This window comes from Pleurodeles waltl, chromosome 9 (assembly GCF_031143425.1).
Source record: "Pleurodeles waltl isolate 20211129_DDA chromosome 9, aPleWal1.hap1.20221129, whole genome shotgun sequence".
Lineage (NCBI taxonomy): Eukaryota > Metazoa > Chordata > Amphibia > Caudata > Salamandridae > Pleurodeles > Pleurodeles waltl.
In genome coordinates, this window is record NC_090448.1 from 1153447984 (window position 1) to 1153472417 (window position 24434).

Sequence of the window (24434 nt, forward strand, 5' to 3'; positions counted from 1 at the left end):
GTTGCAGCCAGGAGATTGGATGGCTCTCCTCGACCTCAAGGACACATACTTAACAGTCGATATCTTCGCGCCCCACTGCAGATTTCTACAATTCATATGAGAAGGGCAGGTTTTCGAGTTCCAGACTGCCATTTGCCTGTTGGACAAAAAGAAAAAAGGGAGCACACTGCCTCACACTCCAGCAAAAAGTTAGCCCCAATGCATCATGGTAAATGCAGTCACTTTGTTTTGTGTTGAAAAAGTAATCAAAAGTCTTTCACCTAAGTAGGTGCAGCAAGTGCTGTGTATCTCTGGACACGTGTTTCTAGGTTTAGCCCGTCATCAGCAGAGAGCAGCCAAAGTCTGTGGGGTTGCTTGAAATGCCACCAAAAGTCTTCTCAGGTTTATGTACCACTCACTGGCGCACAGGTGCCTCACCAGAGCTCGTTAGCTCAAGGGAGCAGTCATTGGACAAAAAGAAAAAAGGGAGCACACTGCCTCACACTCCAGCAAAAAGTTAGCCCCAATGCATCATGGTAAATGCAGTCACTTTGTTTTGTGTTGAAAAAGTAATCAAAAGTCTTTCACCTAAGTAGGTGCAGCAAGTGCTGTGTATCTCTGGACACGTGTTTCTAGGTTAAGCCCGTCATCAGCAGAGAGCAGCCAAAGTCTGTGGGGTTGCTTGAAATGCCGCCAAAAGTCTTCTCAGGTTTATGTACCACTCACTGGCGCACAGGTGCCTCACCAGAGCTCGTCAGCTCGTTAGCTCAAGGGAGCAGTCATTGGACAAAAAGAAAAAAGGGAGCACACTGCCTCACACTCCAGCAAAAAGTTAGCCCCAATGCATCATGGTAAATGCAGTCACTTTGTTTTGTGTTGAAAAAGTAATCAAAAGTCTTTCACCTAAGTAGGTGCAGCAAGTGCTGTGTATCTCTGGACACGTGTTTCTAGGTTTAGCCCGTCATCAGCAGAGAGCAGCCAAAGTCTGTGGGGTTGCTTGAAATGCCGCCAAAAGTCTTCTCAGGTTTATGTACCACTCATTGGCGCACAGGTGCCTCACCAGAGCTCGTCAGCTCGTTAGCTCAAGGGAGCAGTCATTGGACAAAAAGAAAAAAGGGAGCACACTGCCTCACACTCCAGCAAAACGTTAGCCCCAATGCATCATGGTAAATGCAGTCACTTTGTTTTGTGTTGAAAAAGTAATCAAAAGTCTTTCACCTAAATAGGTGCAGCAAGTGCTGTGTATCTCTGGACACGTGTTTCTAGGTTTAGCCCGTCATCAGCAGAGAGCAGCCAAAGTCTGTGGGGTTGCTTGAAATGCAGCCAAAAGTCTTCTCAGGTTTATGTACCACTCACTGGCGCACAGGTGCCTCACCAGAGCTCGTCAGCTCGTTAGCTCAAGGGAGCAGTCATTGGACAAAAAGAAAAAAGGGAGCACACTGCCTCACACTCCAGCAAAAAGTTAGCCCCAATGCATCATGGTAAATGCAGTCACTTTGTTTTGTGTTGAAAAAGTAATCAAAAGTCTTTCACCTAAGTAGGTGCAGCAAGTGCTGTGTATCTCTGGACACGTGTTTCTAGGTTTAGCCCGTCATCAGCAGAGAGCAGCCAAAGTCTTTGGGGTTGCTTGAAATGCCGCCAAAAGTCTTCTCAGGTTTATGTACCACTCACTGGCGCACAGGTGCCTCACCAGAGCTCGTCAGCTCGTTAGCTCAAGGGAGCAGTCATTGGACAAAAAGAAAAAAGGGAGCACACTGCCTCACACTCCAGCAAAAAGTTAGCCCCAATGCATCATGGTAAATGAAGTCACTTTGTTTTGTGTTGAAAAAGTAATCAAAAGTCTTTCACCTAAGTAGGTGCAGCAAGTGCTGTGTATCTCTGGACACGTGTTTCTAGGTTTAGCCCGTCATCAGCAGAGAGCAGCCAAAGTCTGTGGGGTTGCTTGAAATGCCACCAAAAGTCTTCTCAGGTTTATGTACCACTCACTGGCGCACAGGTGCCTCACCAGAGCTCGTTAGCTCAAGGGAGCAGTCATTGGACAAAAAGAAAAAAGGGAGCACACTGCCTCACACTCCAGCAAAAAGTTAGCCCCAATGCATCATGGTAAATGCAGTCACTTTGTTTTGTGTTGAAAAAGTAATCAAAAGTCTTTCACCTAAGTAGGTGCAGCAAGTGCTGTGTATCTCTGGACACGTGTTTCTAGGTTAAGCCCGTCATCAGCAGAGAGCAGCCAAAGTCTGTGGGGTTGCTTGAAATGCCGCCAAAAGTCTTCTCAGGTTTATGTACCACTCACTGGCGCACAGGTGCCTCACCAGAGCTCGTCAGCTCGTTCGCTCAAGGGAGCAGTCATTGGACAAAAAGAAAAAAGGGAGCACACTGCCTCACACTCCAGCAAAAAGTTAGCCCCAATGCATCATGGTAAATGCAGTCACTTTGTTTTGTGTTGAAAAAGTAATCAAAAGTCTTTCACCTAAGTAGGTGCAGCAAGTGCTGTGTATCTCTGGACACGTGTTTCTAGGTTTAGCCCGTCATCAGCAGAGAGCAGCCAAAGTCTGTGGGGTTGCTTGAAATGCCGCCAAAAGTCTTCTCAGGTTTATGTACCACTCACTGGCGCACAGGTGCCTCACCAGAGCTCGTCAGCTCGTTAGCTCAAGGGAGCAGTCATTGGACAAAAAGAAAAAAGGGAGCACACTGCCTCACACTCCAGCAAAAAGTTAGCCCCAATGCATCATGGTAAATGCAGTCACTTTGTTTTGTGTTGAAAAAGTAATCAAAAGTCTTTCACCTAAATAGGTGCAGCAAGTGCTGTGTATCTCTGGACACGTGTTTCTAGGTTTAGCCCGTCATCAGCAGAGAGCAGCCAAAGTCTGTGGGGTTGCTTGAAATGCCGCCAAAAGTCTTCCCAGGTTTATGTACCACTCACTGGCGCACAGGTGCCTCACCAGAGCTCGTCAGCTCGTTAGCTCAAGGGAGCAGTCATTGGACAAAAAGAAAAAAGGGAGCACACTGCCTCACACTCCAGCAAAAAGTTAGCCCCAATGCATCATGGTAAATGCAGTCACTTTGTTTTGTGTTGAAAAAGTAATCAAAAGTCTTTCACCTAAGTAGGTGTAGCAAGTGCTGTGTATCTCTGGACACGTGTTTCTAGGTTTAGCCCGTCATCATCAGAGAGCAGCCAAAGTCTGTGGAGTTGCTTGAAATGCCGCCAAAAGCCTTCTCAGGTTTATGTACCACTCACTGGCGCACAGGTGCCATTTGCCTGTTGTTGGCACTGTGGTGTTTCACTAAGGTGCTCAAGCACTACATTGAGGTCCTCTAAACTTAGGGTTTCCATTTGATAATCTACTTGTATGACCTCTTAATGAAACAATGCCCAGTACGGCTGCAGGAACACCTCCAGACAAGAATCCACTTGCTGGAAAGCTTGAGATTTGTCATAAACAAACAAAAGTCCCTGTTGATGGATGAGACAAGGTGCGTTTCAACTCCCTTCAGATCTTTGCCATTTTCCAGAGTCCTGTCTGTAGAATTGATGACAAACCCCAAGAGGGTTGCCTCTTGACCCTGTCCCAACAGACAAATTTCTTGGAGTTTGTCATCAATTCCGCAGACTGGACTCTGATCCTCCCCTCAAGGAAAATTACAATGATCCGAAGGGAGCTGAAAAGCACCTTTTCTCATCCATCAATGACTCTTCACCAAGTGGCTTGGTTCGTAGGCCTCCCATCGTCCTCCATTTAGGTGATCTTCCTCGGCCCCCTGCATTACAGAGCTCTTCAGAAACTCACAACATTTCACCTCCACAGGGGTCTGTAGTACTCTGAGCAAATTCCTCTGCTGGAGGAGGTTCGGGAAGAGCTGCAGTGGTGGCTCACGCATATGGAAGCGTAGAATGGCAGGACCATTTTTGTCTCGGATCTGGGTATCATCATAGAATCGGACAAAAGCAAGTCTGGATATGGGGCCCATTGTGGGGATTCCTTCACAGGAAGAAACTGGTCTGAATCGGAACAATGACAACTTCACATCAACGCTCTGGAATTAATGGCAGACTCCTTTGCAGTCCGGTGCTGGACCAAGGAGAAAGTGACCTGTTGCGTCCTCCTCAAGATGGACAATATGTCCACGGTCAGATATATCAACCATCTTGGGGGGTCCCAGGTCGAAGCTTCTGGCAGAATTAGCCAAGGAGTTTTGGATGTTTTGCCTATTCCACAGCATATCGGTCATGGCAGAATACTTTTCCAGGGTCTCCAACGAGGTAGCAGACTGATGTTCAAGGGACTGGTCAGACATGAGTTTGTGGCAATTGGACCCACAAGACTTCCTGTAGATCAGCAATCGGTGGGGTCCATTTACAGTGGATCTTTTTGGCTCACCCTTTGATCATAAGGTGGATCTATTCTTCAGTTGGAAGCCAGATCCTATAGCATCTGCGACAGGTGCTTTTCTACAAGGTTGGTCAAGGGAGAAGGGGTTTGCTTTCCTTCCCCTTTGTGATGATCATGAGGCTCTCCACTCAGGAGAGGCATCAGCAGGTGCGGGTAGTCATTGTGACGCCTCTTTGGAGGTCGTAAGTTTGTTTTCCGGTTGTTAATGGAACTTTCTGGGGATCTTCCAGTCCTTCTACCCCATGCTCGAGATCTCCGACATGATCCTCTAGGGAAATCTCACCCGTTAGCCCTGCAAGACCGCCTTCCCGTAACAGTGATAAACAACACAGGTCAGCGTGGTCGAGGTGGGTTCATTGGAGTGAACAAAAAGGTTGTGATCCCTTGGGGTTTGACATAGTCCAGATCATTAATTTCTTAGCATCCCTGGCTTTGCAAGGGATGGCCTACAGAACAGTAAATACCTTTAAGTCAGCTATCTCGTCGGGTCATGTCCCAATTCAGGTCTATCAAGTCGGAGAGCATCCGATGGCCTGTAAGTTGATGAGAGGCGTCCCCTTCTCTACCACTGGAACCAAGATATCCTGGCCCCGAAATTACTTTCCCTCTCATAAGCAGATTTTTGGCAAGCTAGTGATGCTCTTATGTCTTGTATCCTATCATAGGGTGTTGGATGTACGGGCGCTTGATCTGACGGGATGGGTTTTCACCACAGAGGGTGTGCCATTTCATATTTCCCCTTGGACTAAATCCAACTCACAAATGATTTCGTATCCAGCTTTTGATAAGGTACATAAGTTCTGTGTGGTAAAATGCTTAAAGGCCCATGAGAGCATGACAGAAAAAAGTATGCCTCCAGGAAAAAGGCAGTTGTTGACATCCCTTCAGAAAACTTTCAAAGTTGTGTCCTCTCCCACTAACTCAAGATGGATTCAATGGATCAAGCAAGAGGCTGGCATTGACGTGTTGAAATTTGGCGCACACTCGGTTAGAGGTGCCATGGCTTCCAAAGCATTTAATGTGGGTGATCATTTGGAAGATAGTTTTAATGGTGCTGATTGGTCTTCTGCACAGGAGGGGGTGTAAGGAGGAATGGAGCTTTATAATGAACTAAGGAGGCTGTGATAGCTTTAAAATGTGTAGTTCTTTCCCCTTCCCGTTGCCCCCCTGCCCCTCCCCTTGATATCTGCAGCAGCCGCCACTGACTAAGGCATTGGCAATGATGCCAGGAGATGTAGATTCAAAGCAGCACCTCATGAATAAGGCATGTCCACACCTATCGTAGAAGACCTGGCATCTTGACTGACAGTGGGGAAGCAGTCCTGAGTGAGAAAGAAATTACCATTATTCGCCTCAAGGGCATCTTTCTTGCAAATGAGGTTTAGCATTTTGAGAGGTGGGTTCCTTCCACCAGCCGGTCTTCCCAGTAGCTCAAGGCCAGAGATTAGATAATGTCTTGAGTTCATGACCCCTGTGCAGGGTGTGAGAAGCCTTGGGCATGAGGGCAGGGTAGAAAGCATTAGGTATGTGGTCAAACAGGTTGAGTAGCAAGGGCGTAGCTTCAGGGGGGTGTTTGGGGTGTTGTCCTATTAAATGTATTTTGTGATATTATGTTGTCAGTCTGGTATGGTGAGATGTCTGTTGGATTTCACCAAGAATTTTCATACATGCAGACAAAACGCACACATACTCTCCCCTTCCCTCTATTTGGAAGGACTTAAAAAATGTTTGCTATTTCACAAAATAATGTGTTTTCTCTCACTTCTTACCCCACCAATGTGCATTCCTCTCCCTTTCTACTGCCCCTCAAGCCCCTCTCATGCACCCTGCTTGTCGTATAGTGTATTTTAACATTATGTGCCAGCTTGATTGTTGGGAAATCTGAAGCTCACCACCCATCTCTCCCCCCCCCCCTTACTGGCCAAGCTACATCCCTGGTGAGTAGCTGGGGACAAATAAACCTACTCTGTCAGGAGCAAGTGTAAGCAACATGATACGTATGAGCAGTTGACCTTGGCCCACAAATAAGCTGTAGACATTTAAAAATAATTGAATGAAGAAACAAAAACATTTAAACATGACACCACAATTTTTAGGCTTTTGTAAGAAGGAGGCAGATCCATCTTCTTCATTTTTTTAAACAGGACCCGACCTGCATTTCTTCAGTATGGTTTGCCATATGTCATCTTTAACACTCTTCTTTCAGTATAGTGCTATTACGCTTGCCTCCTCAACAGAGTTCAGCACTTTTTAAATCTTTTTTTTTTGCTCAGTTGTGTTGTTTTTATCTTATAAACACAGAAACCAATAATAATATCCACGGACAGGTATTGTGGACCACTGGTGATTACTCAGGCTGCATCCCAGTCCATCGGCATTTTGCACACTATCCCACTTCAGTTTGGACCCAGCTATATCCAAATCAGTCTTAACCCTGCTCCAGTGGGAACAGTTCAACCTGAACTGCCAGGCTGGGCCCTCCCTAAACTGGAACACAAGCAACCAAGACCGTTTTCAACCTCACTAGGGTTTATCAGTCAGGTATAGCTTGGTTCCAATGACACTGTGCACGGGGCCCACGTTTGCACAGAATCGTCTCACTTAGGGCGACACACTAAAGTATACAAAAAGTGATGGATGAAATGCTTGAATTAATTTCAGCCACTGTTAATTACTCGGGTCACATCCCAGTCCATTGTTATTTCACTTTGCTTTTGATGCCCTGAGTGTGACGGGTATGCACAGACTCGGATCCCGTGCTCACTGCGCCACTGGAACCAAGCTAATCCTGGTTGATGAACCCTAATAAAGGCAAAACCGGTCCTGGGTTGCTCTTGTTCCGGTTCGGAGAGGATACTATGACATCACTTCACAGAATAAACTACAATTAAAAAGCTTTGAATTTTCTACTTTGTCCACCACAAAAATTATTTTGTGTGCATTGTGTCTTATGTGGAAGTTGGGAAAGCTCACCTGTTGTACTCATCTAAAGCTGACACACTTCATGGCCAACAGGGCCAGAAAAATAAATATTTGGGAAAAAATGGTATTTAAAAAAATCTAATTGTTTTGACATGCTATGAGCATTGTTAAGTGCCAGAACAAGCCTAAGTGAAATCAAGAATCAGCTGTTTTACTCCATTAAACATGCATGCAGTCCCGTGCTGTGCACTGCAGCACCATGAATCCTATTTTAAAAGAATATTCAGTTTCATTGTCAGAAATATTGGGTGTTACAACTCTGTCGTTCCATTTCCAGGGGACGCTGTAAGGGGACTGTCGGAAGCCTGGGAATCACCTTGAACACCTATCTAGAGTCCCTTGCTGACTCCTGTTTGTTTCTCTTTTCGCCATGGTATACTTGTGTAGTACTACATTTGCTTCCTGGGACTGCAACTCCCATAATGCACAGCCTGGTAGTCAGGAAAGGCCGGATTCTGTTTCCCATTGTTTTCTATGGGAGAAGTCCAGTTTCTCCTTTTCACTGGATCCTTTCCTCCAGGACTTGCAAGTGTCTGAAACTACACACACCTGAGACCTCTCCTGTGCAGCCCAGCTTGGAACTGCTTATAAGCAGCCCTTTCCTCAAGATCCCCGTTGTGCATTGGAGTTCGATTCCTTCGTGTTACAGACCCTTTGTCGGATGGTGTTCCAGTTTTGTTCCTGTTCTGTTCCAGCTTGATCCTGTTTCCTGTTTCTCTGCCCTGCTCCTGACTGTTCCAGCCAGAGTCTGCTCCCTATCTCTTAGCCTTGTACCTGTTTGTTTCTTCCAGAGCCTGCTCCCTGTTTCTCTGTCCTTCTCCTGCCTTTTTTCACCCTAAACCTTCTCTCTGTTTCCCAGTCCTGTTTACTGCTCATTTCCTACTCCCTGTATTCCAGCCCTGTCCTTGCCCGTTCCAGCCAGAGCCTGCTCTCAGTTTCCCAGTCCTGTCTCTGTTTGTCCCAGCCAGAAGTTTGCGCCCTGCTTTCAAGTCCTAGTCCCGCCTTTGCTTCAGCATGAGCCTGTTCCTAGTTCTTGCCTCTGCCTCTTAGTTTGTTCCCTTCTGTTTCTGTTTCTTCTTGGTTATGGTTATTTGTGTCTGGAAAGTGTTCTATCAGTCTTCACCAGTGTATAAGTGTCCTCCTTTGTTCTGGGGTTGGCTCCTGGTTTCCAGGAGGCAATTCCAGCCCCCATCCTTGTCCAGTATTATACGTTGTCTTTCGTGCCTAACAGTGACAGTGTGCTATTGCTGTTTTCTCAGGAATCGCCACTGTGTTTCCAGCTGGACCCACAAGAGCGTGTCTTGTGTATGTAAGTCCTTTCCTTGTTTGTGCTCTAGATTCCAGAGACAGAATCACTTCTGCTGCCTCCTTTCTATGGGGCTGGCAGGGTGACTATCTGTAAGAGCAAACTGCACAGAGGCACTGACATTCCCTGTCACTGTGGGAGGTTCTGCGCCTTACGCTGTGTACAACCCCAGCGTGTTTGTCCATTAGTAATCGGTTTCCTGTTTGTTCACACAAGGGTTGCTATGCTTTTAGTTTCCTGTGCCTGTCCATAGCTGTCCTTTCCGTGTATGCCTTTAGCTGCTCTTCTTCCCCAGTACACTACCTCTTTAGGATATTCGATGACCTCAAGGGGTGTCCCAACCAGAGTCCTGATCAGGCCCGCCCGAAAACGTGACATTGGGTCACCCTGCACTCAAGGTGCCTAATTCACAAAGATAAACATACACTTTGGGGTAAGTTTACTCTTTTCGGTATTCACAAAACTGCAATTTAGTTGTTAGTTTGAGTTGAAGCTATTGGCATTGTAAATGCATACCTGGACTTTTTGTCCACCTTATTTGGTCACCCCTGCTGTATATTTTGGTCCTTTCTGCCACATAATTTCAGTGGCCCTGCATATAACTAAAGGGCTCGTAGGACTACTGGAATATTTTTTAAAACAAGGTCCTTAAAAAACAAACTGAATGCCAAGAGTGAACAGAAAAATCAATTTATTTTACTTCTACTGTAATCAATCTTTGTAGGAAGCTGGCCTGGTGTGTGGTGAGTACCTATGGTATTATCACCTAATACCAGGTCTAGGTATCCCCTATTAGTGAGGTGTTGTCAGTGTCTAGGAAGACAGACTCTCTAGAGGTAGCTGTGGATGAGCAGCCAAGACTTATTTAGGAGACATGCAAAACGTATGCAATACCACTGTAGTCACACAGCATTTACAGACATGAAAGAACCACACAGTGTTACAAAAATAAAGGTACTTTGTTTTAGTGACACAAATACTAAAATACTAGATAGGCAATACTCCAATAGGAGGTAAGAAAACGCACCACTATATGTACAGTAGCAATCAGAAATTGGCATAAAAAGTAGTAGAAAACAGTGAAAAGCAATAGGCAATACTGAAGGCCTGGGGAGGACCAAACCATATACTAAGAAAGTGTAATGCGAAAGATGCCCCCTCCCCCCCAAGGAAGTGGAATCAGTAGATGGGAGCTGAAGGAACTAGGAAACCCAAAAGGTAAGTACCAGAGTGCCCCCCAGCGACCAGGAGAGAAGAGGTAAGTTACTGGTTCTACCCAAACCAACCCAAAGGACTTCAGAGAAGGATATTGCAAGACCCAGACAAGACTGCAAGAAACCAAAGGTGGATCCTGGAAGAGGAAGGCCTGGAAAAGAAGGGGACCAAGTCCAGTACACGTTGGAGTGTCCGGTGGTGGCAGGAGCCACTACCCACCTGTCCGTGGATGCAGGAGTTGGTTGACTTCGAGACGTAGACTGTAAGCAATGCAGCACTGGAGCAGATGACGAGTTCCTGGGTGATGCAGTCGACATCCCATGCAGGATGAAGAATTGCAGTCAGTCTGTGGTGTGGAAAAACCACCAACACGCCTTGGCAAAGGCAAATGTTGCGGTTGAGTCGCAGAGAGGCCCACGCAGCACACCTGAAGAGAGGTCCCACGTCGCAGAAGAAGCACGCAGAGAGCTGTACGTCGCAGTGAAGAGTGCTGGGGCTACAAGAAGCCTGAAGATCCCTTGGAGGAGATGCCAACAAGCATTGGTAGATGCAAGAGACGTGGTGCACGGTGGTACTGTCCTGCGTGGGAAGGCAAAGGCCTACCTTCACTAAAGTTGGACAGCTGGTAGAGAGGACCAACGGGACCACTCCAGACCACAACCCGTGATGCAGGATCCTCGCTGCTCAGGACAAAAGGAGATCCACGCAGCCAGTCGCCGTTGCAGTTGGTGCCTGCAGTTGCAGGGAAGTGACTCCTTCACTCCAAGGGAGATTCCTTCTTGCTTCTTGTGCAGAATAAAGACTTGTGCCCTCAGAGGATGCACATCTGGGGAAATGTTGCAGTTGCTGCAAGGAGCCGGAGAAAAAATGTTGCAGAGCAGAGTCATCGCTGTAGCTGCAGATTGTAGGTTCCTGTGGAGTCCAGTTGCGGTTCCAGTGGCCAGAGGTTGAGACAAACGTTGCAGAGGAGTCCTGCTGGAGTCTTGCACGTCGCATCTGAGGACCCACCCAAGAGGGAGACCCTGAATAACCCTGGAAGGGGGATTGGTTACCTATCCAGGTGACTACCTATCAGGAGGGGGCTGTGATATCACTTGCCTGCCCCGGCCACTCAGATGCTCCCAGAGGCCTCTCCCCACCTTGGATTTAAGATGGCAGAATCAAGGGGCCATCTGGAGAAGCTCTGGGCACCTCCCTTGGGGTGGTGATGGACAGGGGAGTGGTTACTCCCCGTTCAATTGTCAGATTTTGCTCAAGAGCAGGGACTGGAGGTCCCTGAATTGGTGCAGACTGGTTTATGCAAGGAGGGCAATCTGGCAGAAGAGGAAGGCGTGGTGCAATCCAATCCAAGCCAAGGAAGGGCAGGAGCCAGGCAGCTGAGAGAGGGCCCAGAGAGCCCACAAAGGCCAAATGTGACTAAAATAGTCTGATTTATAGCCTTGTGTATAGCTAAGCTAAACTGAGAGCAAGATTGCTCTGAGAAGCTTCCCTGGACACGAGCAGGAAATGAAGAAAAAAAAAGTCCCATAGTTACCAGATAAACCGGGCAAGGTGTAATTATACAGTAGGTGGTCCATGCTCCCAAAGAGAACAAGCATTTGCAATGCAAGAGGTCTTGCATTTGCTTGAGTTACAGCTATTGGCATTGTAAATTCATAATTGGACTTTTCTTGCCACATAAATTGGTCAACCCTGCCTCATAATTTTATCTTTTCCTGCTCTATAATTTCAGTGGCCCTGAATATAACTAAAGCACTTCCATTTACCTGCTTCCTCTATCTGCAGCAAAAAAATGAAAATGTTGGCATTTAGCATCCTAATTTAAATCTGCCATGCTAATTCCAATATAAAACCACATGGCCCCCACCCACTCCCAACATCAGAGTTGCTGGCTGGCTAACACAGTTCCTCAAAAAAAAGACACGAGACAGCCACAGAGGAGAAATAAACTAGAAGAGTCACCCAAACGTAGCAGAGTGTTCAAACAGTCATAGTGTAATAAGGATTTTAAGTTTGCCTGAATCATGGTCATAAATGTAATATGTAGATATTATTACATATGCAATTATTGTATGAACCTTTATCAGAAATAAACTTTTGGCATTAGAATGTAATGCTCAAAAGGGCCCCTAGTGGGCACCAGAACAAAAATATAATTTGTAAGAAACATGGTCTTATTGTTAACCCCTAAAGGGCATTTCTCCAGGAACAAAATACAGGAGAAAGTAATGAAGTGTAACCATATACTTAGCCCCCAGAGCGTGTTTTTAGGGCTAGCAGGCCTACTGCAATGATATTACGAACAAGGCCTTTAAAACAAAACTTCTCCCATCTGTAAAACAAAAGTTCTAGCCATGAGAAAGATTAAAATACACTGAGTGGTGGGAGGGGTTATTATTTTGGGGTCCCCACTATAACCTAGTGTGCCCAGGCATGATGTGTTTTGAAGGTTGTCCCATTGTCCTAGGACCACTACAGGCTGAGTTATGAGCAAAAATGTTTTGTAAAAGTAATGCCCTGCAAAGCATTATGGGGCGAGTTTCCCCGAGTGCAGTGAATGTTGTAGTATTGGCTCTCCCGCTGTGCCAGGAGAGCCGCTTTTGCTTTGAAGATTTGTTTCATGTAAAGCATTTACTAATTTCAACTGTTTTGGGGAGAGCCACAAGAATTTACTCTGATAAGTTAACTGTGAACAATGTGACCAGCGATCTAATACTGTCGACCGAGTTAACGCTGTTGTGCCTGTTCATGCTGTGAGCGCCAGGGCCACCTTGCAGCACAAAGGGGAGAGACAAAAGAAAAAAATAGTTTGTCCATGCTTAAGTATATCGGCAATCGTGCAATAATCCATGGAACAGGGGCCGTCTGTAAGGCGTGACAAAAACAGCCTCAAGCGGGTCAAATGTTAAGCATTTACCAATGACATCAAGTGATTTTTGAAAGACAAGCCCACGAACAAATGAAAGTGATGGGTGTTTGGTGGGCGTGGTTAAAAGCCCACAATACTTACAACAGGTCAAAGCGCATGCACGCTTACCATAAAAAGGAGGGACTAAGATGAATGACTGACCACTAGCAAGGAAGGATTTTTAAATGACACTGAAACAAGCAAATGAAATCGCTTTAAACCCCACAGTAAGTGTACTAAAGTATACAAGAGGCTGTAGGCTTAAGCTCGACCTAAAAAAGGGAAGGACATTGCTGAGAGTGGAAGCGGAGGGTGGAAATGCCCTTGAATTTTGATAGGACGTAGAGGAAATTTTTCCCAAAAGCGCCATGTTTCGTTCCATTTATTTTTGGAACTATTGCTTCTGGAAGTTCCACCATTAGGTTGTTGATCCTCCCAAGACTATTGTATTTTTTCACAGCACTGCCCATAACTGTATCCAAGAGCTTCTTTCAAGAACTGGACGGTTTACTCTTAGGGTTCATATGGGGTAAGGAAAGACATTGTATGGCACTATCAATTCTGCAACGCCCACTTAAGGCACCAAATTTTGAGCTTTACTATGCTGCAGCGCAACTGCAGTGGCCCTTCCACTGATTGAGCGCCTCTGCTGACGCAAACGTTGAATGGGTGGGGGCACACTTAGGAGCAGCCCCTACATACATATGACTCTCGGAACGCAGGCGATTACGAGTTGATGACAATATTCTAATGAAATCTGCCCATGCTTGTTGGCGCCGTTATGTGCAGGGTTGGTCTCCCTCCCCTCCGTACTCCCCTCTAATTCCTATTGACCAAATGCCACAAAGCACACACTTGAACAGGTCTCATGACCTTACTCCCTGGATAGAAGCGGGGATGGAGACAGTAGGAGACTACTTTGTTAATGACATCCTAATGTCATTTGAGGCCATCAGGGAACTCACTTCCCTGGTTTCGGGACATTTCCTGACGTACTGTGCTATCTACCGACTACTCAGAGCGGCTTGGGGGAATAATGGCATGGAACCTTCACACTCTACTATTCTTCACACACTATTATCAAGCAGTGGCTCAAAAAAAGTAATTATACTCCTGTACGGCGCATTATTGATATCTGATACTACACAACCGGACCTGGCACTCAACAGATGGAATAGAGTTCTTCTGCAGCCTATGTCGACCAAAACTTGGGCAGAGGCTCTCCAACAAGTAAGGAGGGTGTCCTGTAACCCCTGATTCCGGTACACACAGTTTAACTTCTTCCACAGACATATCTGTCTCCACACCATACTAAACGCATGTTCCCTGCCTTGAACCCTAGTTGTCCACGCTGTGGGACTATTGAGGCAGGCTTCTACCACATGGTATGGGAATGCCCCTGGTTGTTGAACATGTGGCAGGTAATTGTGGCAAACATATCTGACATAACAGATTGTGTATTTGACTGCACCTTAGAGTCCTGCGTATAAGGTATTCGTCTCCGACCCAAACAAGACAAACATCTCCACAGGTTTGCTGATCTGGCATTTACCATGTACAAAAGACAAGTTGCCATGAGATGGAAAGCACCCATGCCACCAGAGGTTATCGGTTGGTGCCGGCTGGCACTGAACTGGGCATGAACTGAGACGTGTATTGTAAGTCCTTTGTGACAGTGGTCAGCTATGCGCAGGCTAAGATACATGGGACAAGCTTATAATGAAACTTGAGGCTAAGAACGATATTCGTTCGCCCTGAAGAAGCCAGCAGCTCGTAGGACTCCTTGAGCACTCATATCTACTCTCCTTTTCCGGACTACCAGAATACCCACACTAACTGCTCCCAAATACACACACCTATAAAGCAGGACAATGTTGACTTGAAGTGAGTTCTATTGGAAGTGTAGACAGATGTGATCGCTGTTGAAATTGGTGGAGGAGCGATTTGAGCCCTAAGGGCTTGGTCTGGGAGAGTCATGGATGCATGGCGCTCAAGTAACATGTGCATCTGTAGTGACAATTGTTAATATCTGTATAACTTAATTTATTAGGGAATTATGACCACGAATGACATTGGTGCCTCTCTCAGATGATATTGTAGATGCTGTTCTTATTGTGTGATAAATCGTCATGTATGCATTCCCCCTTGACTATGTTTTTGACAATGTATTGCATGGCATATCCGACTCCGTAATTGTTAGTTGAAATGTTTTAAACTAATAAAACAGATTTTTTAAAAAAGTTCCACCGTTAGGTTTTATTTGCACTTTTGGTATTATCGTTCACGTGAATTTTATCTTTGTAAAAACACGGGATCACGAGGTAAGCTCCATTTGCATCGGGCGCCTAGTTATTCGTGTCTCTGTTTACTTTTACACTGTCACACGATGTGTGCTTCCTTTGAACAGCTTCTGTGTGTCTCTAACTCCTTCAATAAAGCTTCCCTTGTTGAAAAATAAAACATGGCGGCGCTCGCCTGGCCTTGGCTGCCCAATCAGCGCCGGGCTCCCCGCCTGACAGGCGCGGCTCGGGCACCTCTGTCGCCGTGGTGACAGCGGGGTCCTGAGATTTGAACCGCTGCTAGCCAATGGGAGCAGAGGACGGGTAGCTGCGCGGGGGGCTTGAAGCTGCTCTGACGAGAAGGAGCTGGGAGGGATCGGGGGACAAGAGCGAGGAGAGGGAAGGAGGGCGCCCGGGGGGCCGTAGGGGTAGGAGCCGCGACGGAGGTTGCCCATGGGCTGATGGGGGCTTGACCGCTGCAGGGGTGGGGGAAGCCTGTGAAAGTGGATTGAGGCAGGGCGAGGATTCTGGGATCGGGAAGCTCATGGGGTTGAGGTGTACCAGGGAGCAGCAGACAGACTGTCTGGGCAGACCAGGCCACACAATGGCAGGAGAGTGACGAGGTGGCTGGGAGGGATGATGGTGCTTGGACGGTGAACAGGGGTAACACGGCTGGGCAGAGGGGCCAAGTAAGTCAAGGGTTGGCAGGAAGTGGAGGTGACACTAGTGCCCAGGAGTGCACCAGGGGGTCTGGGCTGAGTAGGACAAGGGTTGGCAGGAAGTGAAGGGGGGTGACACAAGTGCCCAAGAGTACCCCTGGGGGAGGGGGCCTGTGCTTAGTAGGGCAGAGTTTGGCAGGAAGTGGAGGTGACACACGTTTCCAGAAGTACCCCAGTGGATCTGGGCTTAGTAGGTCAAGGATCGCCAGGAAGTGGAGGGGACGGACACAAGTGTCCAGAAGTACCCCAGGGGGATCTGGGCTTAGTACACAAGGGTTGTCAGGAATTGGAGGGGACGGACACAAGTGTCCAGAAGTACCCCAGTGGATCTGGGCTTAGTAGGTCAAGGATCGCCAGGAAGTGGAGGGGACGGACACAAGTGTCCAGAAGTACCCCAGGGGGATCTGGGCTTAGTACACAAGGGTTGTCAGGAATTGGAGGGGACGGACACAAGTGTCCAGAAGTACCCCAGTGGATCTGGGCTTAGTAGACAAGGGTTGTCGGGAAGTGGAGGGGGCGGAAACAAGTGTCCGAAAGTACCCCAGGGGGATCTGGGCTTAGTACACAAGGGTTGTCAGGAATTGGAGGGGACGGACACAAGTGTCCAGAAGTACCCCAGTGGATCTGGGCTTAGACAAGGGTCGCCAGGAAGTGGAGGGGACGGACACAAGTGTCCAGAAGTACCCCAGGGGGATCTGGGCTTAGTACACAAGGGTTGTCAGGAAGTGGAGGGGACGGACACAAGTGCTAGAAGTACCCCGAGGGGAACTGGGTTTAGTAGGTCAAGGATTGGCGGGAAGTTAGTGAGTGGGGGTAGAAGTGAGTAGATTGTTCAAGTAGTGTGCATGCGGTGTTAAGGAGTGAGAATGTGTTAAATTATTGGATGAAGGGTCGTAGAATGTGATGAGTAGTGTAAGAAGTACGTTTCTGGCTGTAAATAAGTGGCGACCGAAGGGGGCAGGCTGCTTAAAACGTAAGCGCTGGTAATTGAAGATTTGTGGTGCCCAAGGATATGCATAGTTTGTGAACAAGTAGCAAGATTGTGAGGCCGTGCGAGAAGTTGACTTTTAAAAGTAGGCCGAGTTTTAGAAATTGGACTTTGCTCTGAATCTAAGGTTGAAGGGAAAGCCTTGGTAGGTTGACTGTCACTAAGTTGTTCCGAAAAGTATTCAGGATGATCTGTAGGTTGGCGGGTAGTGAGTGAGTTTATCTATAGGTGGGTTGATAATGCATAGTCAGTGTGGATAAAGACTGTAAACAAACTGAAGTGTTAGAAAACACTCTCTTACTGAAGAAGAACCCAGTGTGAATTAGGGGTTCAGTTCATGTGCCATTTCCTGTTCGATTGCAATATTCGGAGTATCTGCACAGATCACAGGGCCTGTTTGACTCCTACGTTGTAGATGTTCTTTGGAGTGCTTCAGAGGCTAACCAGTAGATAAGTAATTTTCCTGTAAAAAAGGCGACCCAGCTTCCCCTTTAAGGTATCAAGTATGAAGCCTCTGACTGATTACAAGAGTCTTTTGCGCCTTGCAGTGGTGCAGCAACTGCGAGGCTATGGCATCAAAGTAAAGCATTGGAACAGCAAGCAGCGGCTGGCTCCCGAAGAAGTGAGATCTGTGGGGACCCCTGACAAAGTAAGTATACACACATTGCTCCGATGTTCGATTGGGCCGAGAATTTGTCAGTATGTCAGAGAGAATTTATTATATAAACCTTTGTCACACATGTGCCGATTAGTGTTGCTCTTAACAATTGTGTGCACTTTAATTTACCGATCTGCATATAGATTGCAGGCTGAGTTGCCCTTTTTAGGATTCACTCCCGTGACATGGAGATTATTCCCTGTATCTACAATGAGCCTCCAACTTACTACCCGCTCTCCTAGCTGATTAACTAAGCTACCCAGAGACAGCTGTAAAGGTGAAGATTGTTGTAAGGCAATTGTGAGGTTTTAACTGTCCTGTCATATGAAATGCCCCGTGACTGTCGTGTAATAAGTTTGTTGCAGTTAAAATGGAGCGAAGATTCATTCCTTAAAGGCTTTCTTATCAATTATTGAAGACGGCCAACTCCTCAGTCCTGCACGCCCCACTCCAAAGTAGCCCTCAGCTGTTGGGCGTCCCGGCCTGAGGAGTTGATTATCTTCAGTGAGTGCCTCTCTTGGTAATATATGCACAGCACTCCGTTACTACCCAGCTAGTCGTAATTTATAAACAACCCATCTCCGAATAGTTGCAGACGAGCCTTCCCCCTTAGTATAATACCTAGAACCTTATTCTGTGGTTGCCGAAATAAAATTAAACCCCTGAATCCTAGCAGTGCAGGCTGAACGGGTTGGAGGTGATTAAAGTTCATTTATTTCTATATTCTCACGTGGCCGGCGTGAACGAGTTCATTACACCTGTTATGGTTCTCACTGTGATGTGGTCACTTCGCCTAGAAAGCGCTATCTTAAACGGCTCACTTGTTGACTTTCACAGCCAAAAAGTGAGTAGCACTTCTTGCCCTAAAGAGCTTGACAATGTACTCAACACTCTTCACCTTTTGCTGTGTGGCAATCATCAACGTGGGTGAGGAATATAGGTGTAAAGTGCGGTGATGAACTGGCTGTTTCTCGTTAATGTTCTTTATGTAGTACACTGGCAAAAAATGCACTTTAAAAAACTTGGTAACTGAGTTTTGTAAGAGAACGCAAACTATTATGTTGTAAGAAGGTGGCTCAATCCATTGGATAATTTGGTATTTGAAAGATCAACCTCAGCAGCCTAATTAAATCCTAGATCATGTTGATGCAGGAGCCTGGTCCCAGCCCAAGTATCCCACGTGGCAGGCAAGATACCCAGCACTGCTTGAGTGGCATTGACTGAAGTAAATTCTGGACCTTTCACTTCTTATAAGAGAAGGATCTACCTTTGTACATGTGCAAAGTGTTCAGGTAGAAGCTCGTGTTTTTACAGCACACGCTCAAATAACATAGGGTGGAATTGTATGAGCTTAATGTTGGTTTATCAAAAGATCCAGCGAAAACATTGTATAATACACATGCAGATCAGTGCCGTACTACAGGTACGTTTCACTTGCCATGATCTGCTCTTTTGATGCAATTTGTTTTGAAGCACATGGTATGTTGTCTGGCTTTTGGCTGCGATATATTATTTTTCACAAATATATCTGTATCTCTGTATAAATATATCTAGGTATTATGGTGAGGTTATATACATTACATGCATATATGACATAATGTGTAGGTTGTTTGGTTTGAAGTCTTGAGGCGTTTCCTATAGGGCAGTTTTGCTTTTACTAAGATGTTTTAACTATTTTTGTGGACTTCTTTTGTGTTTGTACTTTTGATTGGTAGACAATCGCTTCAAATCTTGTCAATTTTTCCAATGTGCTAGAATACTTGACCCCCGATCTGGGAGTTCATGGGGACTTAGCAGCATTTAGAGTCCAGCTCCAACAGGCATGGCCACGTTTTGTTCAGGCTTTGGGGAGCACTGTTCTATCCACATTTCTTAGAAGCAGTGATTTCAAGCAATCCTATATGTTCATAAGAGATTTGGTTGGATTTTGAGGTCTTGTCAAGAGGTAGTAGAAGATGAGAAACGTTGAAAATGACATCTGGATGATTTTGTTGACGAGTTTTATTATGCTGTTAGAAAGTCCTGTGACTTCCTTGATCTGGTGCAGTAATGAGTACCATGGAAGAGGATTCCCAGGTAATCTGTATGGATGATGTTTTGTTCAGCATCCCTGATGGCGAGAAGGTACTGAATAGCTACTAGGTGGTTGCGCTTTGTAGATCCTATTATTATGAGATTCACCTTCCCATTGTGACTGACCTAGTTGTTGGCTATTAGCTGCTGGATCTAGGCGAAATTTGTAGCAATTCATTGGATATACCATGCACCATTCATAAGCATGTTGAGTAGTGTGGTAGGCTGTAATGAAGGATGAGGACAGAGTGAAGATGTCATGAAGTTTATAGTGCTGACAAACAGTCCAGCCAGCTCCAAACTGAAGCGCCTAGACCTTCAACATGGTTTGGAACAAGCACAGACTCGCACAGTGATGCACTGCTCCTTTAAAGATGCAAAATAAGGATAGGGGATAACTGAAGAACCAAGGGCCAGATGTAGGTAAGTACGGGATTGCGACTCGCAATTTGCGAGTCGCAATCCCATATATAGGATGGTGTCCCTGACACCAGCTGCGAATCGCAAGGGGGTCGCAAAGACCCACCTCATTAATATTAATGAGGTGGGTCCATAGGACCACTGCCTGCTCTGGAAAAAATATTTAGAGAGCCATTCACAAAGGGGGAGGGGTCCCATGGGGACCCCTTCCCTTTTGCAAATGTTAGCACCCACTTCACATAGGTGCTAACTGCGAATTGCTTTTCAACCACATTCGCGGTCACACAGCAATTCTGCATGGTGGTGCGAATCGCAAATAGGAAGGGGAATACCCCTTCCTATTTGCCAGTCGCATTCCCATTTGGGAATGTGCATCGCGATGCGTGTTTTGCATGGCGCAAACTGCGAACTTCGCAGTTTGCGCCATGCAAAACGTTTCCTACATCTGGCCCCAAGTATTCTTTCCACGACTCGTGAGGCGGTGTGTGGATTTTAAATAGGAGCGAGCTCTGGGGCAAAGTCATGGAGGACTCTGGGTCCGTCTGGTACAGGCTCCATTTCAGTATGTCAAATGGGATTGGTAAATGGTCATGGTGGCATCGAATCTGTTGGGCTGCTGCGTGTTTTAAAAAAAAAATTTTTTTTTATCTAGATTGGTAGTATGTGAATTTAACAACTAAAAGAAGAAATGGGTTTCCGTCTGCTGGAATTGTTGGTTCTATTGAAAGTTGTTTGAGGATAGATTTGCAGTAAGTGGTTACCTTTTGACCTGGTTGTGTGGTGCTGGTGTTCATCAGTTTGCAGGCTAGATCCACGTGGTCTAACTGCATAATAAGGTATGTAACCTACCTCCATATTAATGGAATCTATTAATACGTAATGTGAAAGTAGAGATACTCCTACTTTTAAATTAGTGCACACCAGTTAAAAACATGGTCTCGTCGCCCTGTAACTGTTCATGTGAGATAGTGATTTCTTATTAAAAAAAAAAAAAATGTAAATGTTTACATATTTTCTTCCTAGACTAGTGAGTTGCATCAGACACCTGCTAACATTTTTACATTGATCTGCGCTCTTTAGTGTTCAAAATTCCTGATCAACAGTCTTCTGTTTGATCTGGGGTTACTAGGCTCATTCAGTTTTACTCAACATTGTACTAGTTTCGAATCCAGGAGCAGCCCCTGGGCCATATGACTGATAAATTAGTTTTAATGTAAAGCTTTCCAAATAGTACAGCTATTTGTACTGCAAGGACATCCACTCTGCATAAGTGCTAAAAGCACGTTGCTGCACCTTTTTAATTTTGCATTCAAATTCTCGTTCTTGGTTAAAATAGTGATGGGCGTCTTTAAAAGTAATTAGTGAACGTTGAAGTGTGTGAAATGCGATTTTTGAACCTGGCCCGTCAATCTTTAGAGCCCTTTGAATCAAAACTGTGTTCCTGCAGCCGTTTCCTCCATGAGTCATTTCCCGGACACTAACTGGTCCTTTGTACAGTGGCGAGGGCCCCAGTTTTTGCACGTAGGAGAGGGCCGGTGCTGGGATTTCCTGAAATATTTGTGATGGGGAAATATGGCAGCGGTGCACTCTTTCCTGACCTGGCAGACGTGGTCAAGGGGTTGGGTTTAGCATTCATGGAACATCTTCACTGACAGTGAAGCTCCTTGTCTGGCTGTCTTAGCACCTCTAGGATGCTGCATTGGAAACAGCACTGAATGAAGCACACTTGGTCGGTTTCTCCAGAGTAGAGCTTGTGCTGCTTTCTATGATAGTATGTGCAGGTCTGTAACTTCATGCGAAGGTATTTGATAGTTAATGATTGCCAAATCTGGCCTAAAGCTATTTTTGAAACGCTGCTCACGTGCTTCTGGCTGTAGGATGTGAAACTGTCTCTTGAATGTGCTGCAGGATCTGAAATAGGATACAGTTAAATCTCTACATAAACTGTTAACTTCTATAATCCGTTTGGAACTCCTCTACAGCAGACTCTCACTTAGGAACAGGATTGTGTCCTTACAAGTCTATGGTGGCTGGGGAAAAAGCAGTCCTTAGTCTAACTTTTTCCTGTGTCTCCCAAGCCAGACATTCTATGCATGAATACATTTTTTGGTACCATCCATTTAAGGTGTGTAGAAAGCTAAAGAAAAAAACATAACTAAAACCAAAATCATGTTACACATTTCAAAACAGAAACCATTCTGTGTCCCTGATATTTGCATTTACTTGCTGTCTGCTCTGATGAGTTTGAGTCTATAACTAAGCAGTTCTGCTTGCTCTCGGCACTTACTCTCATCCCAGCCACCCCTTACATCGATTACCTCTCGCTCCCTGGCTCCTACACGGGCACTTGCTGCATAGCCGCACTCTTGCCGTCTGGCATTCTTAGTCCCATGCGTTGGTTTAGTTTCAAATCAATCTGTCCCTATGTGTAATGTCCTAAAAAACTGAGAGTTGCATTTTATGCAAAAATAAACACGCTGCTTCAGGGAAAATAATGAATTGGTGACTCGCCCTCCAGTGTAACGCATTTCTTTCTTTTTTCCTCTATTTTGTCAAGTTTAGTTTTCCTGAAAGTATATAGTGCTTCGCAGTGTCCAGTTGAGCACCTCAGACCACGAGGAAAGGAATGCATTAGACAGTTTGCCTTTCAAATGCTTTCGTGATGTAAATGCACAATTAAATAAACAATTTTTGCAACAGAGAAATTTCACACAAGGGCAGCCTGTCTGGATGGCAACTGAAGTTGAGCAGACTCAGTCGCTTGTTTTAGCTTTGGCCGCCATGCTTCGGACTATCCCTACCCAAGCCCCACACTATTGCTATTCCGTCTTTCAACTTTACTTTTTTTTTTCTTCAAATTGACGCTTTGTTACTTTTCTGGGCAGGACACAATCAAGCATTTTTTCCTTTGTGCTACTGATTCAACCATTGGTCTAAACAAAAAATCAGAAGTCACTGGCTTTGTTAGGTGCATTGGCTTTCAAACGCTGATTGGAGCATGGAAAATCCTCCTTGCAGCCTGGAGCACAGCAGAACATCATAGCCCCAAACAGATCTTCACCCACCCAATAAATCACCTTTGGAAATTGTATACATCATATCTCTAGCTATGTACCTTAGTTACCGACACCCTTTGGCCATCAAACCCTGAGCACAAACTTAATGTATTCTAAAATATGTGACTTAAAAAATAAATTAAAAAAAGTACCCATTATGCCCGTCAGGCTTAAAGTGAGCAGCAATGCCGGTGTGTTGCTGTATACCCATCATTTCCTGTCGCGCTGAAGCCCTTCCTACAGGCAGTCTTTGCTATACGTCATCCATTAATATCCCCATTAGAATGGGAAGACAGTGAAGTAATGCATCGAACTATTTTGATAAATTGTTTTATAAGAAAGGCATACACAATAACCTTGTAACCTGTATCGCACCTTGAATATATTCGCTTTTCCAAAATTAACTCTGCAGATGACTAGTTTAATACTACGGCCATATCTCTAAAACAAACACAATGATTTGTGCAGTGCAGATCTGGCAAGCAGCTTCTCTGGTGCCAGTCCTTGTTAAAGAGCATCATAGGTGGCCTGGCCCCAAAATGAAAATGTTTCTTGGAGGAGAGGTTGCTGGGTCACTGGTACGGACTTGGTGAAGCAATGCATATTGCCCCTGTGTCCAAGCGAGCTTTGGCATGCTCTTTTTTGCTTGTCCCATGCATCGGCTGAGAGTTTTGTGTGGGTCTCGAAAGGCCTCTGGAGTCACATTTGTCCCTAGTGTTAACTCGTTTTTTTATTTTGAAAAAAGATCACATTTATAATCGTGTGCAACCATTTGATTAATGTCTTATTGGTTCCTTCATGCATTGTCTGCATGGGTCGTTGGGTTACAAGTCTTCTAAACGTCGGTGTTTCTTGCAGTTTCAGTGCAGAAATTGTTTTTTTGGTTGCAATTTGCTGTAGTTTGCTGTCTGTAGAAGCGTTGCATTTCCTCTGTGTCCTTAATACAACCTATCGCTTTATTACCCTTTACTTTTCATCTTGCACCCATTACCTGTTTTTTTAAAAATGTTTACACATGCAACACAAGAACAATTTAGGCACAACACCGGAACATTTTTTTGCTACATCATGTTTTAAGAGTTAGGCACTGGTGAGGCTGTCGGGAGGCTAGCCAAGGGTCACCCAGGAGTGATTGTCGAAACCAGTTTAGCGTGCGTGAAAGGACTGTGCTAAGAAGTAAAAGAATGAACAGAAAATGGGTTCTATACGTGTGTTTAGTCGAGGTGAGCAACAAGTAAAGTAAGTGCAATTTTTGACAAAGGTAAAAATCACAGTAATAGTATCTGGAAGGGTGATGCCCCTGCGTTCATACTTGGCAGAAGTTAGGATTCCCTACTTCTACTACCTTAAACTATGCTAAAGCGCTTTATTGGTTTTTCTATAGGGTTTTATAACCATTAATGAACAGAATATTACTGCCTATACCACATTGCTAGAAGATCCTGTGCACATAGGAACAC

The 24434-nt window shown here is 45.5% G+C and overlaps 1 protein-coding gene across 2 annotated transcripts in view; it reads left to right on the forward strand.

The window, feature by feature from the left end:
- Positions 1 to 16712: 16712 nt before the first annotated feature.
- The window catches only part of ARHGAP11A (Rho GTPase activating protein 11A), a 97640-nt gene continuing 89918 nt past the window's right edge, over positions 16713 to 24434 (forward strand). The window contains exon 1 of one of the 2 annotated variants that reach the window (XM_069209001.1): positions 16713 to 17416. In XM_069209001.1, the coding sequence (XP_069065102.1) occupies positions 17273 to 17416 (144 nt within the window). In that variant the 5' untranslated portion in view covers positions 16713 to 17272. The remainder of the gene's footprint in view (positions 17417 to 24434) is intronic. The other variant, XM_069209000.1, reaches the window with a different exon arrangement.